The sequence below is a fragment of the Chiloscyllium punctatum genome, chromosome 24 (assembly GCF_047496795.1).
Source record: "Chiloscyllium punctatum isolate Juve2018m chromosome 24, sChiPun1.3, whole genome shotgun sequence".
Taxonomy (NCBI): Eukaryota; Metazoa; Chordata; class Chondrichthyes; order Orectolobiformes; family Hemiscylliidae; genus Chiloscyllium; species Chiloscyllium punctatum.
The window spans coordinates 54,585,209-54,612,190 of record NC_092762.1 but is presented as its reverse complement, the minus strand read 5'-3'; the positions used below and the strand labels follow the sequence as shown (position 1 = coordinate 54,612,190).

At 41.0% G+C, this 26,982-nt stretch overlaps 1 protein-coding gene across 3 annotated transcripts in view; it reads right to left on the bottom strand.

Annotated features, from left to right (window-relative positions):
* The window catches only part of hdgfl2 (HDGF like 2), a 57,090-nt gene extending 32,681 nt beyond the window's left edge, over positions 1-24,409 (bottom strand). For all 3 annotated transcript variants that reach the window (XM_072593851.1, XM_072593853.1, XM_072593852.1), the window contains exon 1: positions 24,228-24,409. In XM_072593851.1, coding sequence (XP_072449952.1) covers positions 24,228-24,299 — 72 coding nt within the window. In that variant the 5' untranslated portion in view covers positions 24,300-24,409. The remainder of the gene's footprint in view (positions 1-24,227) is intronic.
* Between the last annotated feature and the right edge of the window lie 2,573 nt (positions 24,410-26,982).

Genomic DNA, 26,982 nt, shown 5'->3' with positions numbered 1-26,982 from the left:
TGAAGTTCAAGTGTAACCTTGATGTGTCCTTTCACTCTACACAGAACATGTTATACAGTTTTTTTTAACAGATCAGTGCCTTGAAATAGTCTCATTACATGTACAGTTTTATTTAACATTTTAGTTATTTTAGCTATTTTTAAAATCAGTGTTCACTAATCCTCAATTACTCTCAATGGATTTTCAAGCAATTAACTGGAAATAAATATACACCTGTCTTTAACAACACATAGGAGAGGATCACAGTGCTGAACAAAATGTGTGCTTCAAGCCTTGGGTACAAGTTTCCTCTGGCAGTGCAATTATGTTTCATTATTATTCCTCTGTCCAAATATCCCAAGCGATCTCATGAGAAGACAGCAAATATCCCACGTACTATATCAAATGATCTCAGGTACAACAACTGATTTAAAGTAAGTCATAGCGTCCTACAGCACAGAACAGGCCTTTTGGCCTAAACTGGTCCATGCCGATCAAAACGTCCATCCACGCTAACCCAGTTACGTGCACTTGGTCCATATTCTTCTAAACTAAGGATTTGTTCAAATGCCTTTTAAATGCTGTCAATGTACCTGCCTCAAGCACAGCCATTGGCGCTCATTCCATATGCGTACCACCCTCTGTGTAAAAAACGTTGCCCTTCAGGTTCCCTTTTATTCTTTCCCCTCTAACTTTAAATTGATGCCGAAGTAAAAACAATGACTGCAGATGCTGGAAACCAGATTCTGGATTAGTGGTGCTGGAAGAGCACAGCAGTTCAGGTAGCATCCAAGGAGCTTCGAAAATGACGTTTCGGGCAAAAGCCCTTCATCAGGAATAAAGGCAGTGAGCCTGAAGCGTGGAGAGATAAGCTAGAGGGTGGGGGTGGGGAGAGAGTAGCATAGAGTACAATAGGTGAGTGGGGGAGGGGATGAAGGTGATAGGTCAGGGAGGAGGGTGGAGTGGATAGGTGGAAAAGAAGATAGGCAGGTAGGACAAGTTATGGGGACAGTTACTAAGCTGGAAGTTTAGAACTAGGGTGAGGTGGGGGAAGGGGAAATGAGGAAATTGTTGAAGTCCACTTTGATGCCCTGGGGTTGAAGTGTTCCGAGGTGGAAGATGAGGCGTTCTTCCTCCAGGCGTCTGGTGGTGAGGGAGCGGTGGTGGAGGAGGCCCAGGACCTCCATGTCCTCGGCAGAGTGGGAGGGGGAGTTGAAATGTTGGGCCACGGGGCGGTGTGGTTGATTGGTGCGGGTGTCCCGGAGATGTTCCCTAAAGCGCTCTGCTAGGAGGCGCCCAGTTTCCCCAATGTAGAGGGGACCGCATCGGGAGCAACGGATACAATAAATGATATTGGTGGGTGTCCCGGAGATGTTCCCTAAAGCGCTCTGCTAGGAGGCGCCCAGTTTCCCCAATGTAGAGGGGACCGCATCGGGAGCAACGGATACAATAAATGATATTGGTGGATGTGCAAGTAAAACTTTGATGGATGTGGAAGGCTCCTTTAGGGCCTTGGATAGAGGTGAGGGGGGTGGTGAGGGTGCAGGTTTTACTGTATTTAAATTGATGCCCTCTAGTCCTCGATTCCCCAACCTTTCCATGCCTCTCATGATCATATACACTTCTATAAGATCCCCCTCAGTCTCGCCCGCTCTAAAGAAAAAAAAAGTCCAAGTTTGTCCAACCTCTCCTTATAACTCAGATCATGGAGTCCTGGAACATTCTTGTAAATTTCTTTTGCACTCTTTCCAGCTTAATAACATCCTTTATATAGCAAGGTGACTAAAACAGAACACAATACTCCAATTGCGGCCTCACCAACATCCTGTACAACTGCAACATAACTTCCCACTTCGATACTCGATGCCCTGACTGATGAAAGCTAGTGCGCCAAAAGCCTTCTTCACTGCCCTGTCTACCTGGGACTCCACTCTCAGAGAACAGTGCACCTGAACTCCAAAGTTCCTCTGTTCCAATACACTCCTTAAGGCCCTACCATTCACCATGAAACTGCTACTTGATCTGACTTTCCAAAATGCAAGAGCTTACACTTATCTATGTTCAACTCCATTTGCCATTTCTTCCCCAGCTGATCAAAGTCCTGCTGCAATAACCTTCCTCACTGTTTACAAAACCACCTATTTTAGAGTCATCGGCAAAATTACTAATCATGCTTTGCACATTCTCAACAAAATCATTGATTATAAATAAACAATAACGGGGCCAGCACTGACCCCAAGTACTTCACTCGTCACAAGCCTCCAGTCCAACAAGCATACTTCCGCTATTATCTTCTGCTTCCTTCCATCAAGTCAACTGCGTATTCAATTTGCCAGCTCCCCCTGAATTCAATGTGACCTAACCTACCAGAGCAGCCAATCATATGGAAATTTATCAAAGGTCTTACTGAAATCCACACAGACGATGTCTATTGCCCTGCCCTCAACCTTCCTGGTCAATGCAAAGAACTTTAACAAATTTGAGAGTCATGATCTCCCATACACAAAGCCATGCTGACTGCTCCTAATCAAATGTATTTCCTGTATTTCCAAATGCATGTATATTTTATCTCTCAGAATCTTCTCAAAACTTGCACACCACAGACGTTAGGCTTACTGGTCTATAGCTCCCTGTTTTTTCTTGGCAGCCTTTCTTGAATAAGGGCACAACATTCACTATCTTCCTGTCTTCTGGGACCTCATCCGCGCCGAATGATGATGCAAAAATACTTGCTAGGACCAGGAGATTTATCCATCTTCATACATTCTAACAGGTCCAACTCTTCCTCTACTGTGATATGAACTGTCCCCAAGATATCACCACTAACTTTCCCAAGTTTTCATGTCTTCTCTACAGCAGACAGAGGAGAAATAATCACTTGAGACCTTGGCCATCTCCAGTGGTTTACTTAGATGACTTACTTACTTACTTACACAGTGTGGAAACAGGCCCTTCGGCCCAACAAGTCCACACCAACCCTCCGAAGAGCAACCCACTCAGACCCATTCCCCTACATTTACTCCTTCACCTAACACTACAGGCAATTTAGCACGGCCAATTCACCTAACCTGCACATTTTTGGACCGTGGGAGGAAACCGGAGCACCCGGAGGAAACCCACGCAGACACGGGGAGAATGTGCAAACTCCACACAGACAGTTGCCTGAGGCGGGAATTGAACCCGGGTCTCTGGCACTGTGAGGCAGTAGTGCTAACCATTGTGCCACCGTGCTGTCCACTGTGGTCCTTGAGGAGTCCTATTCTCTCTCTAGTTATTTTTTTCCCTTCAGTAAACTTAAAAGAACCTCTTTAGATTCACTCTACTGTTTTCAGCCAAGGCTCTCTCGTGCCCCCTTTTCGCCATCCTGTTTTCCTTCTTCAGTAAACTCCTGTATTCACTATATATGTCCAGAGATTCCCTTGATCTCAGCTGCCTGTACCGGAGCCATACCTCCTCTTTTTCTGATCAAAGTCTCAACATCTCTTGTCATCCAGGATCAAGTCTCGTGATCTTAATTATAGTTTCAGGGATGCTACAACTAACTTCAAAGTCAGGGAGAAAACATTACTTATTTTAATATATACATTTTCACAAAGCTCTTGACTTTGCACATTATCCAATACTCCCAGCTGGAAAATCTGTTGAAGTGTTGTTTCCCTTCTTCCTCCATGTCAGTGAAAAGACAGAAAAACTAGGAAAGCTTAGGTTCCCTGAGCTTAACTAATCAAACAAAAAAAAATGACTACTGCTTTACAAACAACAGCAGATCATCTTGCTGAAATGAAAAAGAATTGCAACAGAGAATTTAACCCTTGATAGAGATCTTGAATTAATCTTCAAAATTTTGGTTTCCCTGTCTGTTAATTTCCACCCACAACATTTGTTTTAAACCATAAAAGTGTTTTATCGGGCTTAAATCATGAATTAGTGCATTCGTATTTGGCATTTCTGAAACCATACAATTTAAGTTGCATAGCAGAGGTGTACTAAAATAAATAGCTATTTTCTGTTAATGAGAAAACATGGTGTGAATTGCTTTTGTACTGAATACTGTCAGTCAGGAAAATTAGTCAACTTGGCGGTCTGATTGAGATTTTAAACATTTTGTGACTGTTTGTTGAACAGTAGTACATTTTTCCAGTTAAGTCATCATGACTATCACAACTTCAGACAAGTGGCTCAGGGATTGAATGCTGAAATTGTAGGTAGAGGAGTGCCAATCCAATGAACTACTGTGACCTGGATTATATTAACCTTCTTGAGTGTTGATGGAGTTGCATTCACAAAAGGCAAGAGGTGTGGAGTATTGCAACACATTCCTGCCTAATGCATTGTCAATTAATAGTGGACAGGTCTGGGGAGTTAGGAGGATAGACAGTTGCTACAGAATTCTCTGAGCATTTCTTATAACCAGTATTTTTACAGCTGGTCCAATTTAGTTTCTGATCAATGAATAATTGCAAGGTTGTTGACAATGGGCAAATTCAGAGAAAGTTATGCCATTGAGTATAATGGAGTACAGACGTAACAATTATTAAGAATTAACTCAATATTATTCAGACCTTGAACAGGTTATTAATTGCTAATTCTGATTAATTTACATGCTCTGAGATGTACTGTATTTGGATAGAAAGCTATGCAAATAACAAAAAGGAAATAAATGAAGTGCAAATCAACCAAGACTTTAAATTTATTACCAACAGCTCTGTTTCAAGTTTGGTCAGACTGCTTACTGAAAGCTGCAGCTGGCAGGGACCAGTTTACCACCAGATAATCAACAAACATTACTTGCAAATACAAAACTTTCTCTCGATTTATCAGAACAAAGAAAGTACTACACAATATTGTAAATTGACAGCTGGCAGGTTAAATTTTAACAAATGCTAAATAGCAAATCTAAATGGCTGTCTGAAAGCAAATACTGCTGTTAATAAGAGTTTCACAATTTAATAAAACAAGCGCATTGCTACAACAATAACAGGTATATTCTGACAGTGAATGTCGAGAACTGATTATCAATAACAAATTGCAGGAATGAACAAATTCTATTCTGAGTCAGAAGACCTTCTGTCAGCATGCTGTGTGCCTAGACAGATATGGAGTCAAAAAAGTTGCCAAATATTCATACAAACAGTAGCATCCAGAGTCCGCACAGAGAGGAGAAAGAAATGACATCACAGGGAGCTCCATTGCGTAGTATCACAGTGAAGGCAATCCTCCTAAAATGAATTTACGATTCATGTGGTTGTATTTCAGGAAGCACAAATGTAAGGAGAGGCAAATAAAATGCCAATTTTGTTATAAGAGGACGTTCTTTTCCAATGAAAAAATGTTCAAGAAATATTTTTCCAATCAAAAAGATTGCCATTCATACAACCAAATTTAGCATAACAATACTAGAAGTCAAAAGACTTGATAGTGTCATTTGGAAGGGGTTAGCAAATTTGCTTTTAGATCCTTTCCTTTGTCCCTCCTTTTAACTTGAATCATAACTGTATCAACTTGGCTTTTCTTCCTGTTTCAAGTTTATGCATCACCAAATAGCTTCAGCTAAGTTCAACCTAATAGTAATTGCCTCGAACTGTGACCAGTGTCATTTGCAATGACAGGAACGGAGCACACCTTAAAGGTTAAATACCAAAATTCTGTTTGCTAAAATATCAATTCACGCTTGCTCATTTGGAGGCAATAGAATTCCAAGGGATAAAGTTTACCTTAGATAAATAATTTTATAACAAACTTTCAACAGCTACATTTGAACCAGCAGGTGAGTGCACTGGACAGGTTCTTTCAATTTTATGTTTTGCACATGCTTATTTTTTGTTTGACCGTACCAACCTAAAAACATTGTAGGCAACATTTCCATCTATCTGAATTGTGTATGAAATCTGCCAATATATTTACTCTACCACAATATGTGGGTTGAACTGTTGCTTAAATCTATGTAGATTCAGTCTAAGCTGCCTCTGGTATACAACTGTTTTGTGTTTGAGCAACATGGCCATCTACCTAATGCCCATTATTTTTTTCCCCACTTTCCTTTCTAAACATGCTGCGGCAAAAAAAAAGTTTAGATTTCATTCTTGCCTATGTTTAAGCCATATCTCTTTACATTCCAACAGTTATTAGACTTTTGCATTGACTCTGCAGCTTTGGGATGTCAGGTCATTGTGAAAGATGCTATATACATACAATTTTGTTCCTCTGTTATAGTGATTATATCATAAACCCCAGTGGCAACTTCTGCAAGCAACTCATCTCAATTATTGTAATGCTCCTTATATTAATACCTGAGCATTCAAACAGCATGCTAGTATGCTCTGCTGATCTGTCTCTATTGATGTCATGGTACTGCCATTTTATGGTGCCATATTAGCTCCTTTTTTCATAATTTTTTAAATTTCACCTCGAAACAGACTCCGTATTATCCTTAAAATGGCCAGACCATGGTTTAAAAAAAAAGAGAAACATGAATACAGCCTGACATCCTACAGTGCCTGAACAAATGGGCATACTGGAAGTTGTGCTCCTTTTCTTTTGCTTAGACCCAAGGCAAGTTAATCTTGTAACAAAAGGACATATACTTTAAAAGGAATTGCAAAATAAAATTTGGCACTTCCCAGAGTGCTTCCTCCATGATACCATTTGGCATTTTGATGCTGTCATTACACTTTTAAAAATTCTGTTGCATTTGTCTCTCCTAGTTTTTGAAGTGCTGTATCTCTCATTGCAGCAGCCAAATTAGCTGATTTCCCTTATCAAATTGGTAGAATTCTCATTGATCCTTAAAAATTATTCTATATTTTAAAATCATTTTTGTTCGGAGCCATAAATGGAGAAGTAAGGGCAACCTTTGGACTGTGAGCAGCAGCTTGTTTAAAACAAAAAAAAGACCATCAACGAAGTGTTACTGCCAGACCTGAAAGTTAAATACAAGTTGTTTCTAGTTAACATGTGTTTTCTCAATGCTTCAACTTCAGAGAGGACTGATGGTCAGATGGCAGATGTTAAATGTTAACAGGGATCTCGGAAGAAGACGAGTTTATCAAAGGCAGGCCAGATTTTGAACTGATTTTTGGACAGAGTCAGAAGGATTGTGCCTGCAAAAGACAGGTCAGAGGTTTGATTGTTCCATGGTTATTCTTCTATTATCAACTGAATAAAAGTTTGGAGAATTAAATTAAATATTCTTCAGAGCCTACTGGAAGACGCATGTCATAAAAACAAAGACATAGGAGCAGAATTGGGCCATTTAGCCAGAGGTCTGCTCAGTCATTTGATCACAGCTGATAGGTTTCTCAACTTGATTCTCCAACCTTCTCCCTATAATCTTTAATTCCTTTACCAATCAAGAACCTACCTATCCTTGGTGACTGTCTTAAATACATGCAATGACTTCGCATCTAAGGCCTTCTGCAGCAACATGTTCCAATGATTCACCACACTCTGGCTAAAGAAATTCCTCATCTCAGTTCTAATGGGTTGTCCATTCACTCGGAGGCTGTGCCCTCAGGTCCTCAGCTCTTACAAATGATTGACTGACTTCCACGGTAGGCATTCATTCAGCCCAACAAAACCACACCAACCTTCCGAATAGCATCTTCTCCCCACCACCCCGCTCTAGCCCTGTAATCCTGCACTTCCCATGGCTAATCCACCTAACCTACACATCCCTGGACACTATGAGCAATTCAGCATGGCCAATCCACCTAACTTGCATATCTTTAGACTGTGGGAGAAAACAGGGAGCATGTGCAAATGCCACACAGTCACCCAAGGCTGGAATTGCACCCCAGTCCCTGGTGCTGTGATGAAGTAGTGTCCCATCTTTTCTACTAGTGGAAACTTCATCTTTTATGCGAAATAGACCTCTCAGTATTCTAAAAGTTTTAAATGCGAACCCTCTCATTCTACCTCCATCCAGTGCAGACTCAAATCCGCATACATCAAGCCCTTCATTCCAGTGATCATTCTCGTGAATCCGTCATCAGAAACCATACAAGATATAATTCTATATGCCTGAGATTTTATGGCTCATCAAGTATGTTTCAGTGAACTGGTAAGTTATCATTCAATCTTTTTGTTTTCCTTCTGATTTATCCCTAAACAGTGTCTGTTCATCTGTGTTTGAGACAGAGTGGGGGCTAGATTCAAGAAAGACAGGGTTTAAACTATAGACAAAATTAGATTTTTTTTGTTATCAACTTTGCTTGATTAAAGTTACAGTATTGTTAAAATTGTTGCTAAGTCTTTGTTTAAGCTCTAAACCTGTTGTTTAGTCTCAATGATTCATTAAGTTTAAGACAGGTTATTCAAAAACTCTGGTTAGCAACCGTGGAGGTCATTTTTTAGGATCTTTGAAGGTTCTAATTTCACCATGCTGCAGCACACAATACCTAACTCTAATGCAGATAGGGAGGCTGACATGATATTGCTCCCCATCTCCATGTCATAACACGAGTTCAACCTCTCCCCAATGAGAATGCGTATAGGGTATAAGCAGGTAGGGAAAGAGTTAAGTTGAGTTTTGTGAATCAAGAGGTTCAGCTGAGCATGACTCAGATCAGATAAGAACTTTCAGTTAACAATGAGGTGTTGGAGGTAAGAGTAATGGGTTCAACAAGATGGAAAAGCATTCATTTAACAATATTGGCAGCATTCAGTATGGAAGTCCGTTTAACAAGGTGAAATGTACTCATTATGTGAAGCCAGTTAAGATTAAGATAATTCACTGTGTAACAGCAGATGGCTTTATCGTTGCTTGGCGCAGTAAGCAGGATCCAAATAGTTACGATCAGGTGGTGTCAGTGATCGCCCAGAACATCGGTATCTTGAGATGATGGGCTCACAAGGTAAGATTTTAAACCTTAGTGTCTCTCGATTTTCCAGCACGCCGGCATTGGTCCCCACATGCGATTGCTCTCTATTGTACAGATTCCTCGAACGGTAAATTAGTTTAGTCGAAAGTGCACTGACAAACAGAGGTTTCAGTCCTCTGTGCTGCATGGGGTGGGGGTGTCTGATTGAGGTTCGAGCCTGCTGGGTGGGTTTAAGCAGGGTTCGAGCCCCTGTGAGGAGTTAAGTCCCCTAGTGGCGAAATTTGATGCCCTGCGGATCTTTGTTCGGGGGGAAAGAGAGTGGTTGTACTGCGGCGCTACATGGTCTGCTGCGAGGGCGTTCTCTTTTTATAAGTGTAATTTCGGTGAGAGGATGAAAAAAAAGCGAGAAACAAATTAAATATTGCACTAATACTTGGGTTGAAGAATGCAAGTTTCTATATATATTGTGCCATGCTGTGAGTGTTTGATATTTAAAAATTTTGGTTTGTTAAAATATTGATTCAGAAAATCATTTTTCAGCAACTGTTTTGCTTTGTTTGAATCAGGATCGCAATCCAATATGTTTGTGGGCTAGGTTTTGTTTTTACATTTAAAATGGACATAAATGTTGTACAATTTCAAATTATCAAACTTGTAACCTTAAAACAAATTGATTGAGTGTCTTGTGCCCGATTTGTTTGAAATTCTACAATGTCCATTTAAAAACACAATTGGGCCAGTGGTCATGTTTTTGCCAGATGAGAGTATTGCATTAAAATATCTTTGCTGGTGTGGTTTTAAAGAAGAGTGCTTTTTGAGTTTGATGCTTTAAGATTTTAGAGAATTTGAGAACTTAAGGCTGAGCTGTTTCAGTTCTGTTAATTATTAAGACTTCATTGGCCCCCTTCATATTTCAAATTCAAAGAATGTTGATCTCTACCAGAGTTGCCATTGTAATTCCAACTGTTTAATTTGGGAAATTTCATTTGGAGAACGTATTTTAAAATATTCAGCATTTGTTTCCCACACGTATTTGAGATTTAAATCTGAATTTAAATTGCCTCTTCAATTGCTAAAGCACAGGAAATATTCTGTTGTTTTCTTGCTATTCTAGATTTTGGAAATACTTTTTCTGACAGCTTTCACATTAGCCAAATATTAATTTGTTAAAAGGAAAATAATTTTTGAATAACTTGAATGGGGTCTCCTGAGGGTTTGATTTTAGGACCGCTGATTGTTGTTTGTAATTGACTGAATTGTTTCGGCAATACAATTTAGAAGTTTATGGATTGTATAAAACTTGATAACGTCATAAATAGTGAACAGAGTTATAGACTTCAAGAATTCAAAGAAGGGTGAAATAGGCAGACACAATTTAGGGTAGTTAAATGTGTGATTGTCTTCATACTGATAACCACCTTGACAAGAGAGGAATGAGACAGGAAATACGAAGATACTTTCAGCAGCTAACATCGTCTCTAGACTTTTTCCATTCACAGGTAAAGCAGGCCTTCGGACCACCCCCCCCCAACCCCACAACCTGATCCAACAGATTCATTCAGCTCCCCAGTCACGAGCATGAGAAGTGAAGAAGTTAACAACAGTGACGAGATGGTCAGAATGCTTTTGTCAGTGGCCTTCCTGCAGACATTAAACCATGTGAGCTTTACCTTGTCTTTCAATCATTTAAGGGATATGAAGGTTCAGCGATCAAGCTAACATCAAAATAGCCAGTTGGCTTTGTTACATTTAACAGCAGAGAGGGAGCAGAAGCAGCAAAGAATGCTGCGTTCATCTAGCCTGCGGCTGCTGCACTGTGCGCGCGCGCGCGCACACACACACACACACACACACACACAGCCTCACTAGTATCCTCCATCTGAAGCATTTCCAGAAGGAAGGTAGTCTCGTCAATTTTGTTAAGTATTTAACTTCTCTTATCCAAGGATTCAGATTTCTCTGAAGTGCGATGCAAGGACAGACTGGATTTTGTTTTCAGGTTGGATTTTACTGAAGGAGATTTTTGGAAAACTGGCTCATTTCCACTCGACTTGGAGGGGAATGAGTGGTCGCTAAGGACTGTGGATTTAAGAACTTTACTGATGATTCTTCAAACTCTAATTACTGTACCGAACGAGTAATTTTTGTTGTTATAATCATTGTATGCAGTGTGTCAATAACTTGCTTAAATACTGGCTGTCAGTCTTATGAAAGCTGGTAGTGCCATCTCGGTGGTTATCATTAATTGATAAAGGAGGGAATGAGAATATGTCTAGGCTATAAGCAGGAAGGGAAAGAGTTGAGTTTTGTGAAACAAGAAGTTCAGCTGAGCATGACTCATAGCAGATAAGAACTTTCATGGGGTGTTGGAGGCAAGGGTAATAGGTTAACAAGGTGGAAAAACATTATGTAGAACCATTTACCATATTAGAAGCATTCCGTATGTATGGTCAGTTTAACAAGCTGAAAAATATTCATATTGTGAAGCCAGTTAAGATTAAGAACATTCATTGTGTAACAGCAGAGTTCTTAATCACGGCTATTGACACTCGCTGATTATAACAGTCACCCAATCAATATGTATGTTGCCTTATCTGGATGCTCCTCCCTGTAAAATGGCTATATAATTCATTGAGAAACTGCTGTGCGAGACAGAAGAACAAGAACTCATGTTCCTGTGCACGTGGGCGATCATTCTCTCTCCTTCCAGGGCCCGGAATAAAAATGAAGGAGGTAGAACTATTCCGTGTCTCTGAGCGTTTTATTTCAACTGAGGGGGAAATGGGATGACAATACCAATAATACTAGTTAATTTCCCTATGAGGACATTGGCCCCAAATTTGTGGAATCCATCCTCTTAATTTACAAGTCCAGTCACAGAACTGGTCCTAATGTTAGCTACATTTAAAGTTCCTGAAGAAGGGCTTATGCCCGAAATGTCGATTCTCCTGTTCCTTTGATGCTGCCTGACCTGCTGTGCTTTTCTAGCAACACATTTTTAAGCTCTGATCTCCAGCATCTGCAGTCCTCACTTTCTCTTACATTTAAAGTCACCCATTATGCACCACTTCTTCAACTCTGCATTCACTTGAACCATTTTCTGTTTATATATTCACCAACACATTACTTTTGAATAATATTTGAGGTCCTTTCCTAGTTCCTGAAACTGAGCCTATATGAACTCAAGACTGTTTGTAACTATGTCAGTGATTTCAAAATGGGTTATAACTTCTGGATCTGACCAATGATCAAGCAGATGCCCTACATTCATTTAATTATACTTTCTAACCCTTGTTACCTCACCCCATGCAACTAAGTATCTCAATGCCATGGATTTGCACTGAATATGCCCCTTATAAGTCATTCTTACTGCTGTTTGTAACTCCATTGTTCACCCTCCGTAGCTACTTAATGACTATCCCGTAACAGGGCACTCAAATAACACAGCTTCCCAAATGCATTGCAGTGGTGGGTGAAAATTGACATACAACTATACTGTCACAACAGAAAATAATTAATTTGAAGTGCATGTTAATTGACTGATACCTGCCTCCAGTCACTTAGAGTCATAGAGATGTACAGCATGGAAACAGACTTATGAAGTCAAATCACGTTAATACTGGTGTACTCAGGGAAACCAACTCATTCAGCACAACTGTGACCAAACTGAACTCCTATAGCAACAAACAACTTGCATTTGCTTTGCTCTTCTAGTCCAGAAACCCAGGTCATTTCTAGGATTTGGATTTGAATCCAATGGCAAATGGTGGAATTTAAATTCAATAATAATCTAGAAATAAGAATCTAATGATGACCATGAAACCATTGCCAACTGTCAGTGGAAAAAATCCATTTGGTTTGATAATGTATTTTAGGGAAGGAGATTGGTCATCCTTATAGGTATGGCCTATATGTGACGCCAGACCCACAGCAAAGTGGGAGACTCTCAACTGCCTACAGAGCAATTAGGGATGGACAATAAATGCTGGTCCAGCCAGTAATGCTTACATCCCATGAATGAATAGAAATAAAGTGAATGCTTGAAGTATTTTAGTCAGTTAAATACCTTTTAAGTGTAGTCACTTTTGTAAAAATGAACATGACATTGAAATGCACATAGCAAATGCCCACAAAGAGCAACGTGATAATGACTAGAGGACTCGTTTTTGTAATTGTTTGTGGGATAATTATTGGGTCAGAGCACTTAGCATATCTCCCTTCTCCAAAAGGGGACTTCATCCAAAAGACAGCAGCTCCAACAATGTAGGTTTCCCTCAGTACTGGTGTGTCAGCCTTGATTGCTAGAATCTGCCAAGTATACATCACATGATGCGGAGGTGAAATTTGCATAAAGCTAAGAAAAAGATATGTAGTGTGAAAGTGACCTTGATCCTAGATGCTAGGATGACATTTGCTTGCAAAATTCAAGTTAAAGGGAGCACATTTGTTAAGTAATAAAGATACAACTTGGGGCAAAAGGAGTTGTAATATATGTAACAGCGGTGATTTTTTTTAAAAAAAGGAACACTTTAAAAAAGGAATTACTGTAGTGTACCAAACTATAGGCAGCAAGTCAATTTTTAGCAAACTTAGATAAGAGCACAAGTTGAAAGATAATAAGCAGACAATCAAAGTTAACTATTTAAAATTATGCAGTTAATGTGACATATTACTACAAACAATATCACTGAAAAGCTTAGCTATATATATTTTGCCATTACATTACAAATTGTAATTAGTAACTTGGGCAGGCCATTGAATCACTATCTAGGGGCATATCCAGGATTCAGCCACAAGCGTAATTATAAATCTCAAGAACTTGCTTGTAACTTAAAGCATGATGTGGCCAATTTTGAAGGTGTGTAATTTAACTTATATGATGTGTAGCTTTTTTTTAAAAAATAAAAAAAGGCAAAAACAATTTGATCGCCAAAGTAAATTAAAGTATGGGGATGATTTTAAGTGTACCCATCTAGTAGAAACTACAGCCAAAAAAAATTTAGTTAAGAGATACTGGTAATTTCAGACCACTTGTGCCATTTTAACCTCGTCCTCTGAACAAGTTATAAGAAGGCACAATAGAAGTCAGTTTAGTCCCTATTCTAAATTGGGTCCCAGTATAGTCATTAGTGCCTCACTGAAACTTTAAACTCAAACCTGTGGATAGCTGGTTTACCTTTCCATTCCATTAACCCAAGACTTGAGCTAGAGATTTCCCCCGAAAGACAATTAAAAAAAGGTTACAACTTTCCCTTGTAAGAGGGATTAGCACAAGTGCTATTCTGTATCCAATATGGAAAACTTGAAGAATGCTGTAGCAGACTCCATATCCCTGCAAGGCATTCCAGAATTAAATTCCACAGGTAGATTGGTTGACAGGCTGCTATTTTCTGCAAGGAAGTCTGATGAGAAGGGAATTAAGTGAGACCTTACTGTTAAGCTTGAACAATGAATTGACAGCATAGTTTCCTGCCAGAAACCTGCTGGCAGTTAAATTCAGTAACTGAGTCCATGGAAGGAGAAAACGAGTGTAAGTGCTCCTTGACTGTAACTACATTCCACGCAATGGGCCGGTAGGTGAATGATTATAACTTAAAATGTTCAATGTATAAATCATAAAACTGGTTATTTTGCAGAGGGCACACAACAGGATAGCAGTTCCAAGAAGTGCCTTCAATTATACTTCCTATAACCCAAATACGACTATATTATACAGGCTAACAAATGGAATGTTATCTATTGTTCTTTTTTCCCCTTTTGAACCACCATACAAATCTGTCCAGGTAGGTTTACTTTGTACATATTCATTTTATTTTCCACTTTCAAAGACTTATCAATTCCTTCCAAATAATAGAGCAACTTCATGTTGCTCTACCTCAAGAGCAACATGAAGTAATGCAGTTAACATTTCAATTACGAAAACATGTCTCACTCCATCGGTCATTCTCCTCGTGATAACCTGATTCTGATTCTTATTACTTAATAATCCAATGAGAACAATCTTTCATTAATTAATATCTTAAATTAGTGTGATAGCACAATGGTATTGTTCCCAAATAGGAATCCAGGAGTCTACACTAATAATCTTTAACAGCACAACAGAAGTTCAAATCCAACCATGGCAGTTTGAGGATGATAGTTTTTATTAATCCCGAGAATACCTGTACATGTGTTGTGGTTGACTCAACTTCCTTTTGAAGTGGGTGACAGTTGTATCAGAAACTGCTACCTTGAGGTCCACAACCTTCTCCAAGCAACTAGAGATGGGTAAGAAATGCCTGTGTCCAACAAACTGCCACAGAAGCTTGCATCCTAGGTTTAAAAAAAAACTTCTAATTTTAAAATACCTCCACTAGATCTTTCTTGGATAATCTTAGTGATCCAATACCCTTTCCATGACTTTAATTTTCTTTCCATTATTAAGTATGCAGAAGAGGTACAGTTATTAAGTTTGCAGATGACACCAAAATTGGAGGTGTAGTGGACAGCGAAGAGGGTTACCTCCAGATTACAACAGAATCTGAACCAGATGGGCCAATGGGCTGAGAAGTGGCAAATGGAGTTTAATTCAGATAAATGTGAGGTGCTGCATTTTGGGAAAGCAAATCTTAGCAGGACTTATACACTTAATGGTAAGGTCCTAGGGAGTGTTGCCGAACAAAGAGACCTTGGAGTGCAGGTTCATAGTTCCTTGAAAGTGGAGTCGCAGGTAGGTAGGATAGTACAGGACATTGATTAGGCCACCGTTGGAATATTGCATGCAATTCTGGTCTCCTTCCTATCAGGAAGATGTTGTGAAACTTGAAAAGGTTCAGAAAAGATTTGCAAGGATGTTGCCAAGGTTGGAGGATTTGAGCTAGAGGGAGAGGCTGTCCATGCTGGGGCTGTTTTCCGTGGAGCGTCAGAGGCTGAAGGTTTACAAAATCATGAGGGGCGTGGATAGGATAAATAGGCAAAGTCTTTTCCCTGGGGTCGGGGAGTCCAGGACTAGAGGGCATAGGTTTAGGATGAGAAGGGAAAGATATATTAAAAAAAAGAGACCTAAGGGGCAACTGTTTCACGCAGAAGGTGGTAAGTGTATGGAATGAGCTGCCAGAGGAACTGGTGGAGGCTGGTTCAATTGCAACATTTAAGAGGCATTTGGATGGGTATATGAATAGGAAGGATTTGGAGGGATATGGGCCAGATGCTGGCAGGTGGGACTAGATTGGGTTGGGATAGCTGGTCAGCATAGACGGGTTGGACCGAAGGGTCTGTTTCCATGCTGTACATCTGTATGACTAATTGAATGTTGCTTGCTACTCCCTGAAATAAAACCTAGAACTTCCAATTACAACTTAATAATGAATCACATTGATGACTTGGAAGAAAATAACAATTAAATTATCTTTAATGCATTTACAGACATTGAAACAATTATATCCTAGATTATTTCACAGCTAGATGAGGCTATCACTGCAAAATTCCATTAAATAAGACACAGTTTTCTAATATTATTTATTACAGACCACCTCATTTGATTCATCTCAGTTCAAGTTAGTCATAAACAACAAATGCATTGCAAATGGGTGGCACAGTCTCTCAATGGTTAGCACTGCTGCCTCACAGCATTCAGGACACGGGTTCGATTCCCACCTCAGGTCTGTGTCTGTGTGAAGTTTGCATATTCTCCCAGTGTCTGCGTGGGTTTCCTCCCACAATCCAAAAGATGTGCAAGTCAGATGAATTGGCCATGCTAAATTTTCCATAGTGTTAGGTGCATTAGTCAGGGGGAAATGCAGGGAAATTAATCCAGGTGGGTTATTCTTCAGGATGGTTGGTGTGGCCCTGTGGGCCTGCTTCCATACTGTAGGGAATCTAATTTTATATAAAAAAAATTTGAAAGGCAATTCTCCAAAACTTAAAAATCAATAAATTTTATTTTCAAAATGCAGAATTATTCATGTAAAAGCTGTTTATTTTATAATTCACTTTATGAAGTAAACTGTACTGACACATTTAGGAAATCAACACTGAAACAGAAACAAGAGATATATGAATGTACTATGTCAAAACAGTTTGAACTGATAGCCACAAATTGATATATCAAGTATTCCTCACCTTTTTCAGAAGGAAAATTAAATTCAGTTAGAGAATTTCCTGTTGTACTCTGATTTACTTTGGCAACAAAACTTTAATGAGACTTGGCACCAGGTATTTCACTGCACCTCCCTCATTTCAGAAAGGAAAAGTACAAAGAACATGCACACAAGTTATGCTTAACAGAAAAATCTAACTCTTGCTGTAGATCATGTGGAGTAGTACGGTATATTCTACGAAAGTAGCATAGAACATAAATACAGGGAATGAAAAGTTTATCAAGTATTTCCAGCCCTAAAATATTTACACATCTATCACAAACCAACAGTACTGCACTACATAGAGTATACAGACCACAAGTCTGTGGTCTGAATGTTTGTACTTATGTTCCACACCATTCTCCTCTCATTATATCTAATGTAACCCCAAAAAACCTTTTAACTCCATTCTTTTGTTTAATCCAGCTTCCATTTAAATGCATCTATATGACAGCAAACTTAGTTTTAACTGGCATCTTACAAACCGGAACTCTTGATAAACGGGCAAACATTATGTACATCAAATATCATGGTTTACTGTATTCTGTCTAATTGTTATGTTTTTTTTAAAATTTACTTTAATCTAAATATACTTGTTGCTCAATCAAATGGCCACATGAAATGTCAACAGTTAATTCAATTTTGAGTCAATTTCTCCTCAAATACTTAGTCAAGTAGTCAGTTGAGGATGTAAGTGAGAAGGCTCTGTTGGCAAGATTTAAGTCAAAGTTGCATTATTATCTAAGTGATTATATATTGTAATCAAAGTAAAACAGTGATGTGCATATCCCTGCATTAATTCATATTACATAGTGTATATTTTTACATTGATTATGTGGGCCTTGATTATCCAGAATACAGTAGTCACCCTGTACCCGCAGATATATTTCAAGACCTACCGCGGAAGTCCGAAACTGCAGATAAGTGCAAACCCATTCACTTGAATGGGGGACATACCTTTCCAGCAGCCTCCTGGTCCCTGGAACATTCCCTATAATATGTTCGGGCTACGGTAAACCACGGGTAACAAACCACGGTAACCAGACCCACAAATACGGGGGTCACCCTGTATTTTACCATTCATTTTGATACATTCTTGGCCCCACTGGTGCCGGATAACAAAAAGTTTACTTCATGTTATCACAAAACGTGAGGCAAATGTTCTATGATTTAACAATGCCATGAAAAGAATGCTCTCCCAAATCCCCTATTTATTAGTGACTATTTCACATTCATGGTCCCAGGATTCAGTTTGTCTTATAGATAGAAGCATCAATCATCTTATCAAAACGTTTCATAATTTTGAAAAACCTCAACCAGGATTTTCAGCATTTTATCTTTTCCACAGTAAATGACCCCAGTGTATTCAACCATTTTTGATGAAATACATGATCTCAGTTGGAAACATAGAAACTAGGATAAAAAGTAGGCCATTTGAACCATCAGGCCTGCTTTGCCATTCAACATTAATATGGCTGATCCTATATCTCAGAGCCAAACTCACACATCCGTCCCTTACCATTTGACACCTTTACTTTCTACTTGTGGGCAGCACGGTGGCACAGTGGTTAGCACTGCTGCCTCACAGCGCCAGAGACCCGGGTTCAATTCGTGCCTCAGGCGACTGACTATTTGGAGTTTGCATGTTCTCCCTGTGTTTGCGTGGGTTTCCTCCGGGTGCTCCGGTTTCCTCCCACAGTCCAAAGACGTGCAGGTCAGGTGAATTGGCCATGCTAAATTGTCCGTAGTATTAGATAAGGGGTAAATGTTGGGGTATGGATGATTTGCGCTTCAGCGGGTTGGTGTGGACTTGTTGGGCCTGTTTCCACACTGTAAAGTAATCTAATCGAATCTAAAACTTTGTGCTTCTTAAATATATTCATTGCCTACTCCGGTAGAGAATTCCACAGGAACACAACCCTCCATTTCACCTACCTTAGTCGGAAATGGTATGCAGTATCTCATGAAAACTTGAACTCTTGTTTCATGCCACCAGCCCTTTTGAAAGCAAGTATATAGTTTCACAGGGAAGGCGATCAAAAGTGCACACAGTATTCCAGATGGGACCTCACCAAGACCCTGTACAACTGCAACAAGACTTCCTTGCTCATGTCGCAAATTGACTTGCAACAAAGATCAACTACATAGAAGCATTGTTAAAGCGCAGGCATTGTTATATGGGGAAAAGCCACATTGCTACCCTTCGCAGTTAATCAAGTCATTTATTTTAAAGACCGTCTTGTGGTGCTGTGGTCGTGTCCTTAGCTTTGGGCTTGAAGAAGCAGGTTTAAGTCTCACCTGCCCTGGAGGGGTGTTACAACATGTTCAAACATGTTGATTAACAATATTTTAATAGGAACATAACTGGGGCTAATTTGGGCTCGTGACATAGTGGTAGTACCCTGCCTGTGAGCCAGATGTCTGGGCCTGACTCTCATCTGCCCTGGAGATGTGTCGTAACATGTGCAAACAGGTTGAATCAAACTACTTACAGTTGCTGTCCTAACTGCTTGCTGCACCTGCATACTTTCGCCCAATGACAAGTGTATAGAGGAACCAATTCCCTTTGTACATCAACCTTTCACTATTTATAGAATACCATTCTGTTTCTCTACCGAAGTAGACTGCTTCACATTTATCCATATTATATTGTAACTGCCGAGTCACCCTGAAGCCTCTTTACATAATCAATGTTCACACTCCCACCTAGTTTAATACTGTCAGCAAAATTGGAAATATCACATACAGTTCTCTCATCCAAATCAGTGACATATGTAACGAATAGCTGAGGGCCCGAGCATTTGTCCCTGCAATACCAAACTTGTCACCACCTTCCACTCTGGAAGCAACCATGCAAGTATTTTACAGCAGACTTTAATTTGGTACAATAACCTCTTATGGGAGACTTTGTCAAATGAAGATAGAACAGTACAGGCCCTTCAGCCCTCTGTGTTGTGCCAACTTTTCATCCTACTCTAAGATCAAATTAACCTACATACCCTTCATTTTACTATCATCCATGTGCCTATCCAAGAGTCGCTTACATGTCCCTAATATATCTGACTCTACCACCACTGCTGGCAGTGCATTCCACACACCCACCACACTCTGTGCAAAGAACCTACCTCAGACATCTCCCCTAAATTTTAAAGGTGATTAGTGGAAAGTTATGTCCCCTTGTGCTTTAGGAAAGTCTAAGTACACTACGTTTGCTGGTTAACCCTCATCTAGTTTGCAGTTAAATCTTCAAAAAACTTCAGCAAGTTTGTTAACCATGAATTCCTTTTCATAAATGCAATCTGACTCTATATAAAATACCCTTACTATTTAGTAAATATCCTGTTATTGCCTCCTTTACAATATGCTATCGCATTTTTCCTACAACTGATGCTATGCTAACCATTTGCTCTGGCTTCAGAGTACACTCTCTAGGTTCATTAGTTCCTCAATATCCTATTTAGAACAGAGACAACTGCGCAAATGCTTATATTGCATTACATAAAGCATAGGTTTTGTTAAAAATAACATATGCCGACATGTGCGTTACTTATACATTACTTCCAAATCTGACATCAGATCAAAACAGCAAGAGAAAAATAAACATTGTACATGATCCCACGTGCTATTTCTATGATGAGTATTTTGTCACATCCATCTTGATTGTGACTTCAGTGAGTAAATGCTTCAGTTTAGTGTCATACGGTACATAATGCTCTCTTCATATACACCGCCTGACCAAAGATTGCCGTGTCATTTTAGAGAAGATCTTAAAAAAAGGCACCAAATTTGCTGAATTGCTGATTTTGTAACAAAATCCACGTTAGACTGTGTAGTCCCCAATCCTTCAATGGCAAATGCATACCACAATTTACTGGTATAATAATTAGTTGATGCCACAGCAAGTACAACAGCGAGTCAGTAAATAAACAGGTAACAACCAAAGCAAAAGCAAAATGAATGCAATGTTACTTCACAAAAAAAGTATTTATTTAACAGATTTAAGAATTTGTAGAACATTGAATGGCATTGTAAAGCAGGAGCATTATCAAAACAAAATTTCACACTACCCTGATGACCAACAATTGGGCAAAACTGTAGGTTTTAAAATGCATCTTAAAAGAGGAGTTATTTGGTAGAGAAGCAGAGCTGCTTAAGGGTGGAATTCCAGAGTTTCTAAAACATAGAACCTCAGCAGCTGAAGATGTACCCTTCACGGATGGAAATCAAAGAGACACAAAACTCAGAATTGGAGAAGTGCTTATATTTTAAAAAAGGGTTATAACACTGGAAGAGGTTATCAAATATAGGGAAGGGAGAGGGAGACCCTCAGGGGATTTGAAATAAAGATCAATATTTTAAAACCGACTTTGGTGTGAGTTTAGAAATGGACAAACTTTTGCATGAGCTTAAACGTATGGAAGGTGCAAGTTGGAAAATCAGCCAGAGTTAACAATGGCAGAGCAGAAATTAAATGATGTTACAAGTCAGAAGTAGCAGCTTTGGTAAAGAAGCAGATATGTGGTCAGAAATTTATGTTGAGGTGAAAGACAACTCCAAAGCCCAGGACTGTTTAAATATAGCTGGGCAGAAACAAGCCCACATACACCTAATGGCAAATTTTACTATGTCTGATTACTTCATGGAGAAATACAGGGATCCTGACTTTCAAGTGAGAATGCAAGAATAAACCTGAGGTTGACTGCCCTCAATTACGAGCGATATGTAATCCTTCTGCTATTCCCATCTTGCTTATTGGATTATCAGAAGGTACAAACGGGCATGTTGAGACCAGTATTGGCTCCATTCACAATTCACCAAACAAATGGTCTATATTACTTTTAAAAAAAAGCTCGACTTGGAAGTTGTTAACACTACCTCATATTTTTTATAAGAAATTAGAAACCAAAAGTGTACTGCGTGTTAGAACAATTTCAGCACTTGGTTTATAGTTATTTGATTCTCTAGCTTTAATCAATCTACAAAACCCAAATTCTTAAACCACTATGTCTTTAACTTCTTGATTTTCCTGCCTCTATTGAGGAATTATTCAGAAAATAATAGTGCTCCACACTGTACATATCCTGAAAGTTTACCAAGAATCATGTTCCAAAATGTCAAGGCATTTACAATGTCAAATGGGCTGTGCCAGAAAAGTGAACTATGCATCAGCTTCCAAATGACAGAATAAAAGAGAACATTAACATTTTGAAAAGTAAAGCAGAATAAAAGTTCAGGCAAAATATCAAGTTTTTCTTAAATGTTTGCACATAAAAGAACGAGCATCTTTGGAACAACTAATTTCATAGATGAAAGCAAACTACTGATGATACTGCAGATCAAATTTCAGGTTCCAAAGGAGAAATATCTCAAAACATTAACTTTGTTTCTCTTTACAGATGCTGCCAGATCCACTGCGCTTCTCCAGTACTTTCCACTTTTATTTCATTTATTAGGTGTCAGTTATGACTTACAGGCAGAGGAGAGTTAAAATTGCACTCTAGAGATTTTAGCACAAGTTAGTCTGACACTTGCCTTACAATACAGGGATAATACTGCATAGTTAGAAGTGCCACCCTTCCAATAAGTCTTTAAACTGAAGATCATGTCTACCTCCCAAGCTTCTGCCTTTTTAGGGGAGCACTAATGATCCAGAGGCATGATTCAATGAAGAGCAACATTTTTCCTCCAATGCCCAGCAAATATTTATTCCTCACACCAATATAGTTAAAACATTGTTGTACTGCTACTTGTTTGGACCTTGTATGATCAAATTAGCTGCTGCATTTCCTACATCACACAGCAATCTACTAAATACTTTTGAGAAACAGCGAGTCATTTTGATCCTTTGAAAGACATTATAATTGCAATATTTTATTTTAATCACATCTAGACATCCCAATGTTTCTCAACAAATGAGTTATAGTCACATTTATTATAGAAAGGTAATTAGAGCAGCTTCATGGAAAACAAAGAGACCTGTATTAATATATTGGCATCTCACAACCTCAAGAGTGTTCTATAGCACTTTAAATGCAGAACAATCTCAAATTAATGCAGTAGTTTGGACTATTTTACCAAAAGGCTGTAAACACTCAGGCAATGAATGTTTCATGACAGAGACATAAACATATTCAAGAGGTAAAATGGTACCAAGGGATATGGAGTCAAGGCATGAAAGTGGAGTTGAGGGCAGATCAGTCACAATGTAATTGGGTCAGAAGTCATACGACACCACATTATAGTCCTACAGGTTTATTTGAAATCACAAGCTTCCAAAGCACTGCTCCTTCCACTTGATGAAGGAGCAATTGTCAAGCACCAGTTCATTTTTCCAACAATAGTTGTTCAGCTAACAGGCAGAGATAATTATCCACTTTTTGCCTTCCTCCCTTTTTAAATAAGATGTCACATTCGTGTTTTTTCATTCCTCCAGCATTTCTCCATACTTCAAGAATTTTTTGAAAATTGCAATCAATGCATCCACTATCTCTGTAGCTACTTCTTTTAGGATCCTCAATGAGATCTGGCTCTGTAGCCAAACTTCATAGCATAAATAACACAAATTTCTGGACTGGAGCTTGAAACCACAGTTGACAAGTTGAGAATGCAACTGAGACAGAAGGCTGAACTATGTGTGTTATATTACAGTGTAAAGTTGTTAGGTGACCACCCACGCTTAATGACTTTAGTAGAATTCAAGAGCATATATCAAGAGCATTTAATTGCACATTTTATCCAGGTAACCTGGTAGGTGATGATAATGGTACACTGGGGATATGTTGGAGAAAGGTTGTTGGTATGTAAGAAAGGGAGGAGCAGTCTCAACGCACTGCATGCTGGGACTTGTAGTCCATTAGTACACACCACACACGTAACGTTACTTCCAACCTCAATGACTTGGACTACAAACCCCACAACGCATCGCAGCCAACCAGACATGCGCAGAACCAGTGCCTCCAGAAAAATCCACTGCACAACACACATCCGTTCCCCCCAACAAAAAAAACTTTCAGCCGCAATCTGACCCTATAAAAGCCGACTGGATATCTGCTTAAAAATATAAAGTTCTCATGAAGAACTGCAAGACACCAAAGACCCTTTGACTTCTTCATTAATAATCAAGAGAAACAAAAGAATTAACCACAAGAGGAAAAAATGCAAATGAGAGAGGTTTTCACCATCGCACCTCGGTTGCAGTACAGTATTTGGAGTACAAGGAATTTCGACAGCGCTGTTTAATTTTTTTTCCTCCCCACTCCCCGTCAGACTCTCTCTCCCGCCAAAGCATATCGGGGGACAGCGGCATACTCACCCGAGCCGGCCAGTGGGGATAACCCTTCATCTTGGCAAAAACCAGGTCTCCAGCCTTGAAACTATGAGGCATTTTCTGGCTGATGTGATCCGACTCAGTCAATCGTGTTTTCACACACAACAGGCCCCGGCCTCAGTTCAGCCCGACACTGACTCTTTCGAATACTGCACAGAACCCGTGGGGTGGAGGGGGGGGGGGGGTGATGGAAAACGAACCTGCTGTCAGAAATCCCGCCTTAAGCCGCCACTGATTGGCCCCCGCTGCCCGCGCCGCACCAACCACGGCGTCCGATTCGCGGCGCGGACCATCTATCATCTGACGTCAGGCAGCAGGTTTCTGTGGTGCGTACAAAAGGGCTGCCTGATTTGGCTTTGCGAGAATGAACCTATGGTTGTTGTACAGACACTTTTGCAGAAGTGTGGATGGAAATTGATCCGAATTAAATTAAATTAAATTTTGCATGTCCTGCCTAAATTTGAACTGTCATGTAATACACTTTTGCAAGTGTAGTAGATTAATTATAATTTGGGAGATAAATAAGCTTTTGGTTGTCTCAACACCATAGCCCAACATCCATATTTTGCCCACAATGTTGAATGTGGTTAACAAGAGGATAATGATCAAATATTATAATTTTTTTGTGATTATGGTTTCAGGGACAAATAGGGATAACCCCTCTGCACTTCATTAAAATGATGCCCTGCGATGTTCCACATTCACTTAAAAAGACAGATTGGATCTCAGTTTAATATTTAATTGGGGAGTCAGCATCTCCAAAACTATAGTGCTTCCTCGGTATTATATTGTAGTATCAGCCTTTTCTTTTTCAAGTATACAAGCTCTTAAGTGAAACCCAAAACCTTACGGTTCAGAGGCCACAGTGATACCAACTAAGCACTAACTGACAAGACAACTCCCCACTATCAATTTTTCTTCTCTCTGGTGCTGTTGCACTGAGCTTTGGCAACTGTCTGCTATTTTGCAAAAAGGATGAAGTTGGGAGACCATCTTGCCATGTAATGAGTGCATTGGGGAAGGGGAGTGGAGGGGAGGAGGGGAGTGGAGGGGAGGAGGGGAGTGGAGGGGAGGAGGGGAGTGGAGGGGAGGAGGGGAGTGGAGGGGAGGAGGGGAGGGGAGGGGAGGAGGGGAGGGGAGGGGGGGGAGGAGGGGAGGGGAGGGGAGGAGGGGAGGGGGGGGAGGAGGGGAGGGGAGGGGAGGAGGGGGAGGAGGTGGGGGGAGGGGAGGGGAGGGGGGGGAGGAGGTGGGGGGAGGGGAGGGGAGTGGGGGGAGGGGAGGGGAGGGGGGGGAGGGGAGGGGAGGGGAGGGAGGGGAGGGGAGGGGAGGGGGGGGAGGGGAGGGGGGGAGGGAGGAGGTGGGGGAGGGGAGGAGGGGGGGGGGAGGAGGGGGGGGGAGGAGGGGGGGGGAGGGGAGGGGAGGGGGAGGGGAGGGGGGAGGGGAGGGGAGGAGGGGAGGGAGGGGAGGGGGGGAGGAGGGGTGAGGGGGGGGAGGAGGGGTGGGGGGAGGAGGGGTGGGGGGAGGGGAGGGGAGGGGAGGGGGGGAGGGGAGGGGAGGGGAGGGGGAGGGGGGGAGGAGGGGAGGGGGAGGGGGGAGGGGAGGGGGGGAGGGGAGGGGAGGGGGAGGAGGGGAGGGGGAGGGGGGGAGGGGAGGGGGGGAGGGGAGGGGAGGGGGAGGGGGGGAGGAGGGGAGGGGGAGGGGAGGGGGGGAGGGGAGGGGGGGAGGGGAGGGGGAGGGGAGGGGGAGAGGGGGGGGGAAGGGGAGGGGGGGGAGGAGGGGGGGGAGGGGAGGGGGGGGAGGAGGGGGGGGAGAGGAGGGGGGGAGGGGAGGGGGGGGGAGGGGGGGAGGGGGGGTGAGGAGGGGAGGGGAGGGGAGGGGAGGGGAGGGGGGGGGGAGGGGAGGGGGGGGAGGGGAGGGGGGGGAGGGGAGAGGGGGGGGAGAGGGGGGGAGGGGAGGGGAGGGGGGGAGGGGAGAGGGGGGGGAGAGGGGGGGGAGGGGAGGGGAGGGGGGGAGGGGAGGGGAGGGGGGGAGGGGAGGTGGGGGGAGGGGAGAGGAGGGGAGGGGAGGGGGGGAGGGGAGAGTGTGGACTGGGAGAATTACTGCTATTCTTGATTAGAAAAAATGCACTTTTTAAACTGAGCAGCAGAGCAGTTCTGTATTTGCAAACACTCAGACCCCTGTCATGCATCAGCTCAGGATTTGTAAAATAAAATGCTGCATGATTTTGAACTGGATAAGAGTGATGGCTCTGTAATTTCCCTTGGTGACCGTTGTTTCGGTGTGAGCCCAAATTAATGGTCTTCAAACATTTCTAAGTGGAAAATCCTTTGCAAATAATATGTTTGTGGGGACACCTTGTTCTAACTTCTGAAAGGTTGCAGCAGCTATCAAAAGACAACAGTACTTCACTTAGTACATAAATAAACAACTAAAATAGCATTTAGAATTTTAAAGAGCCTGTTTGGGGAAGATATTGTATTTCAAGGTGGGAAATCACAGTCCATTAAAGGAGCTGTATAGGACTTTAATACCCTGTGCTCATAGCAAAGTGTTGCGAGTATTGGATAGGAAAGAGCTACCTCATTGCAAAATTAGAGTGAATTGCAATACATGATTGCCACAATACTACTCTTCTATTAGTGCAATGTGATCTTTGAAATTCACTTGAATAGACAAATTAAGTTTAACCACCTCCATATCTCATTTTAGGAATAGAAATTCCACACTGCAGCACTGCACA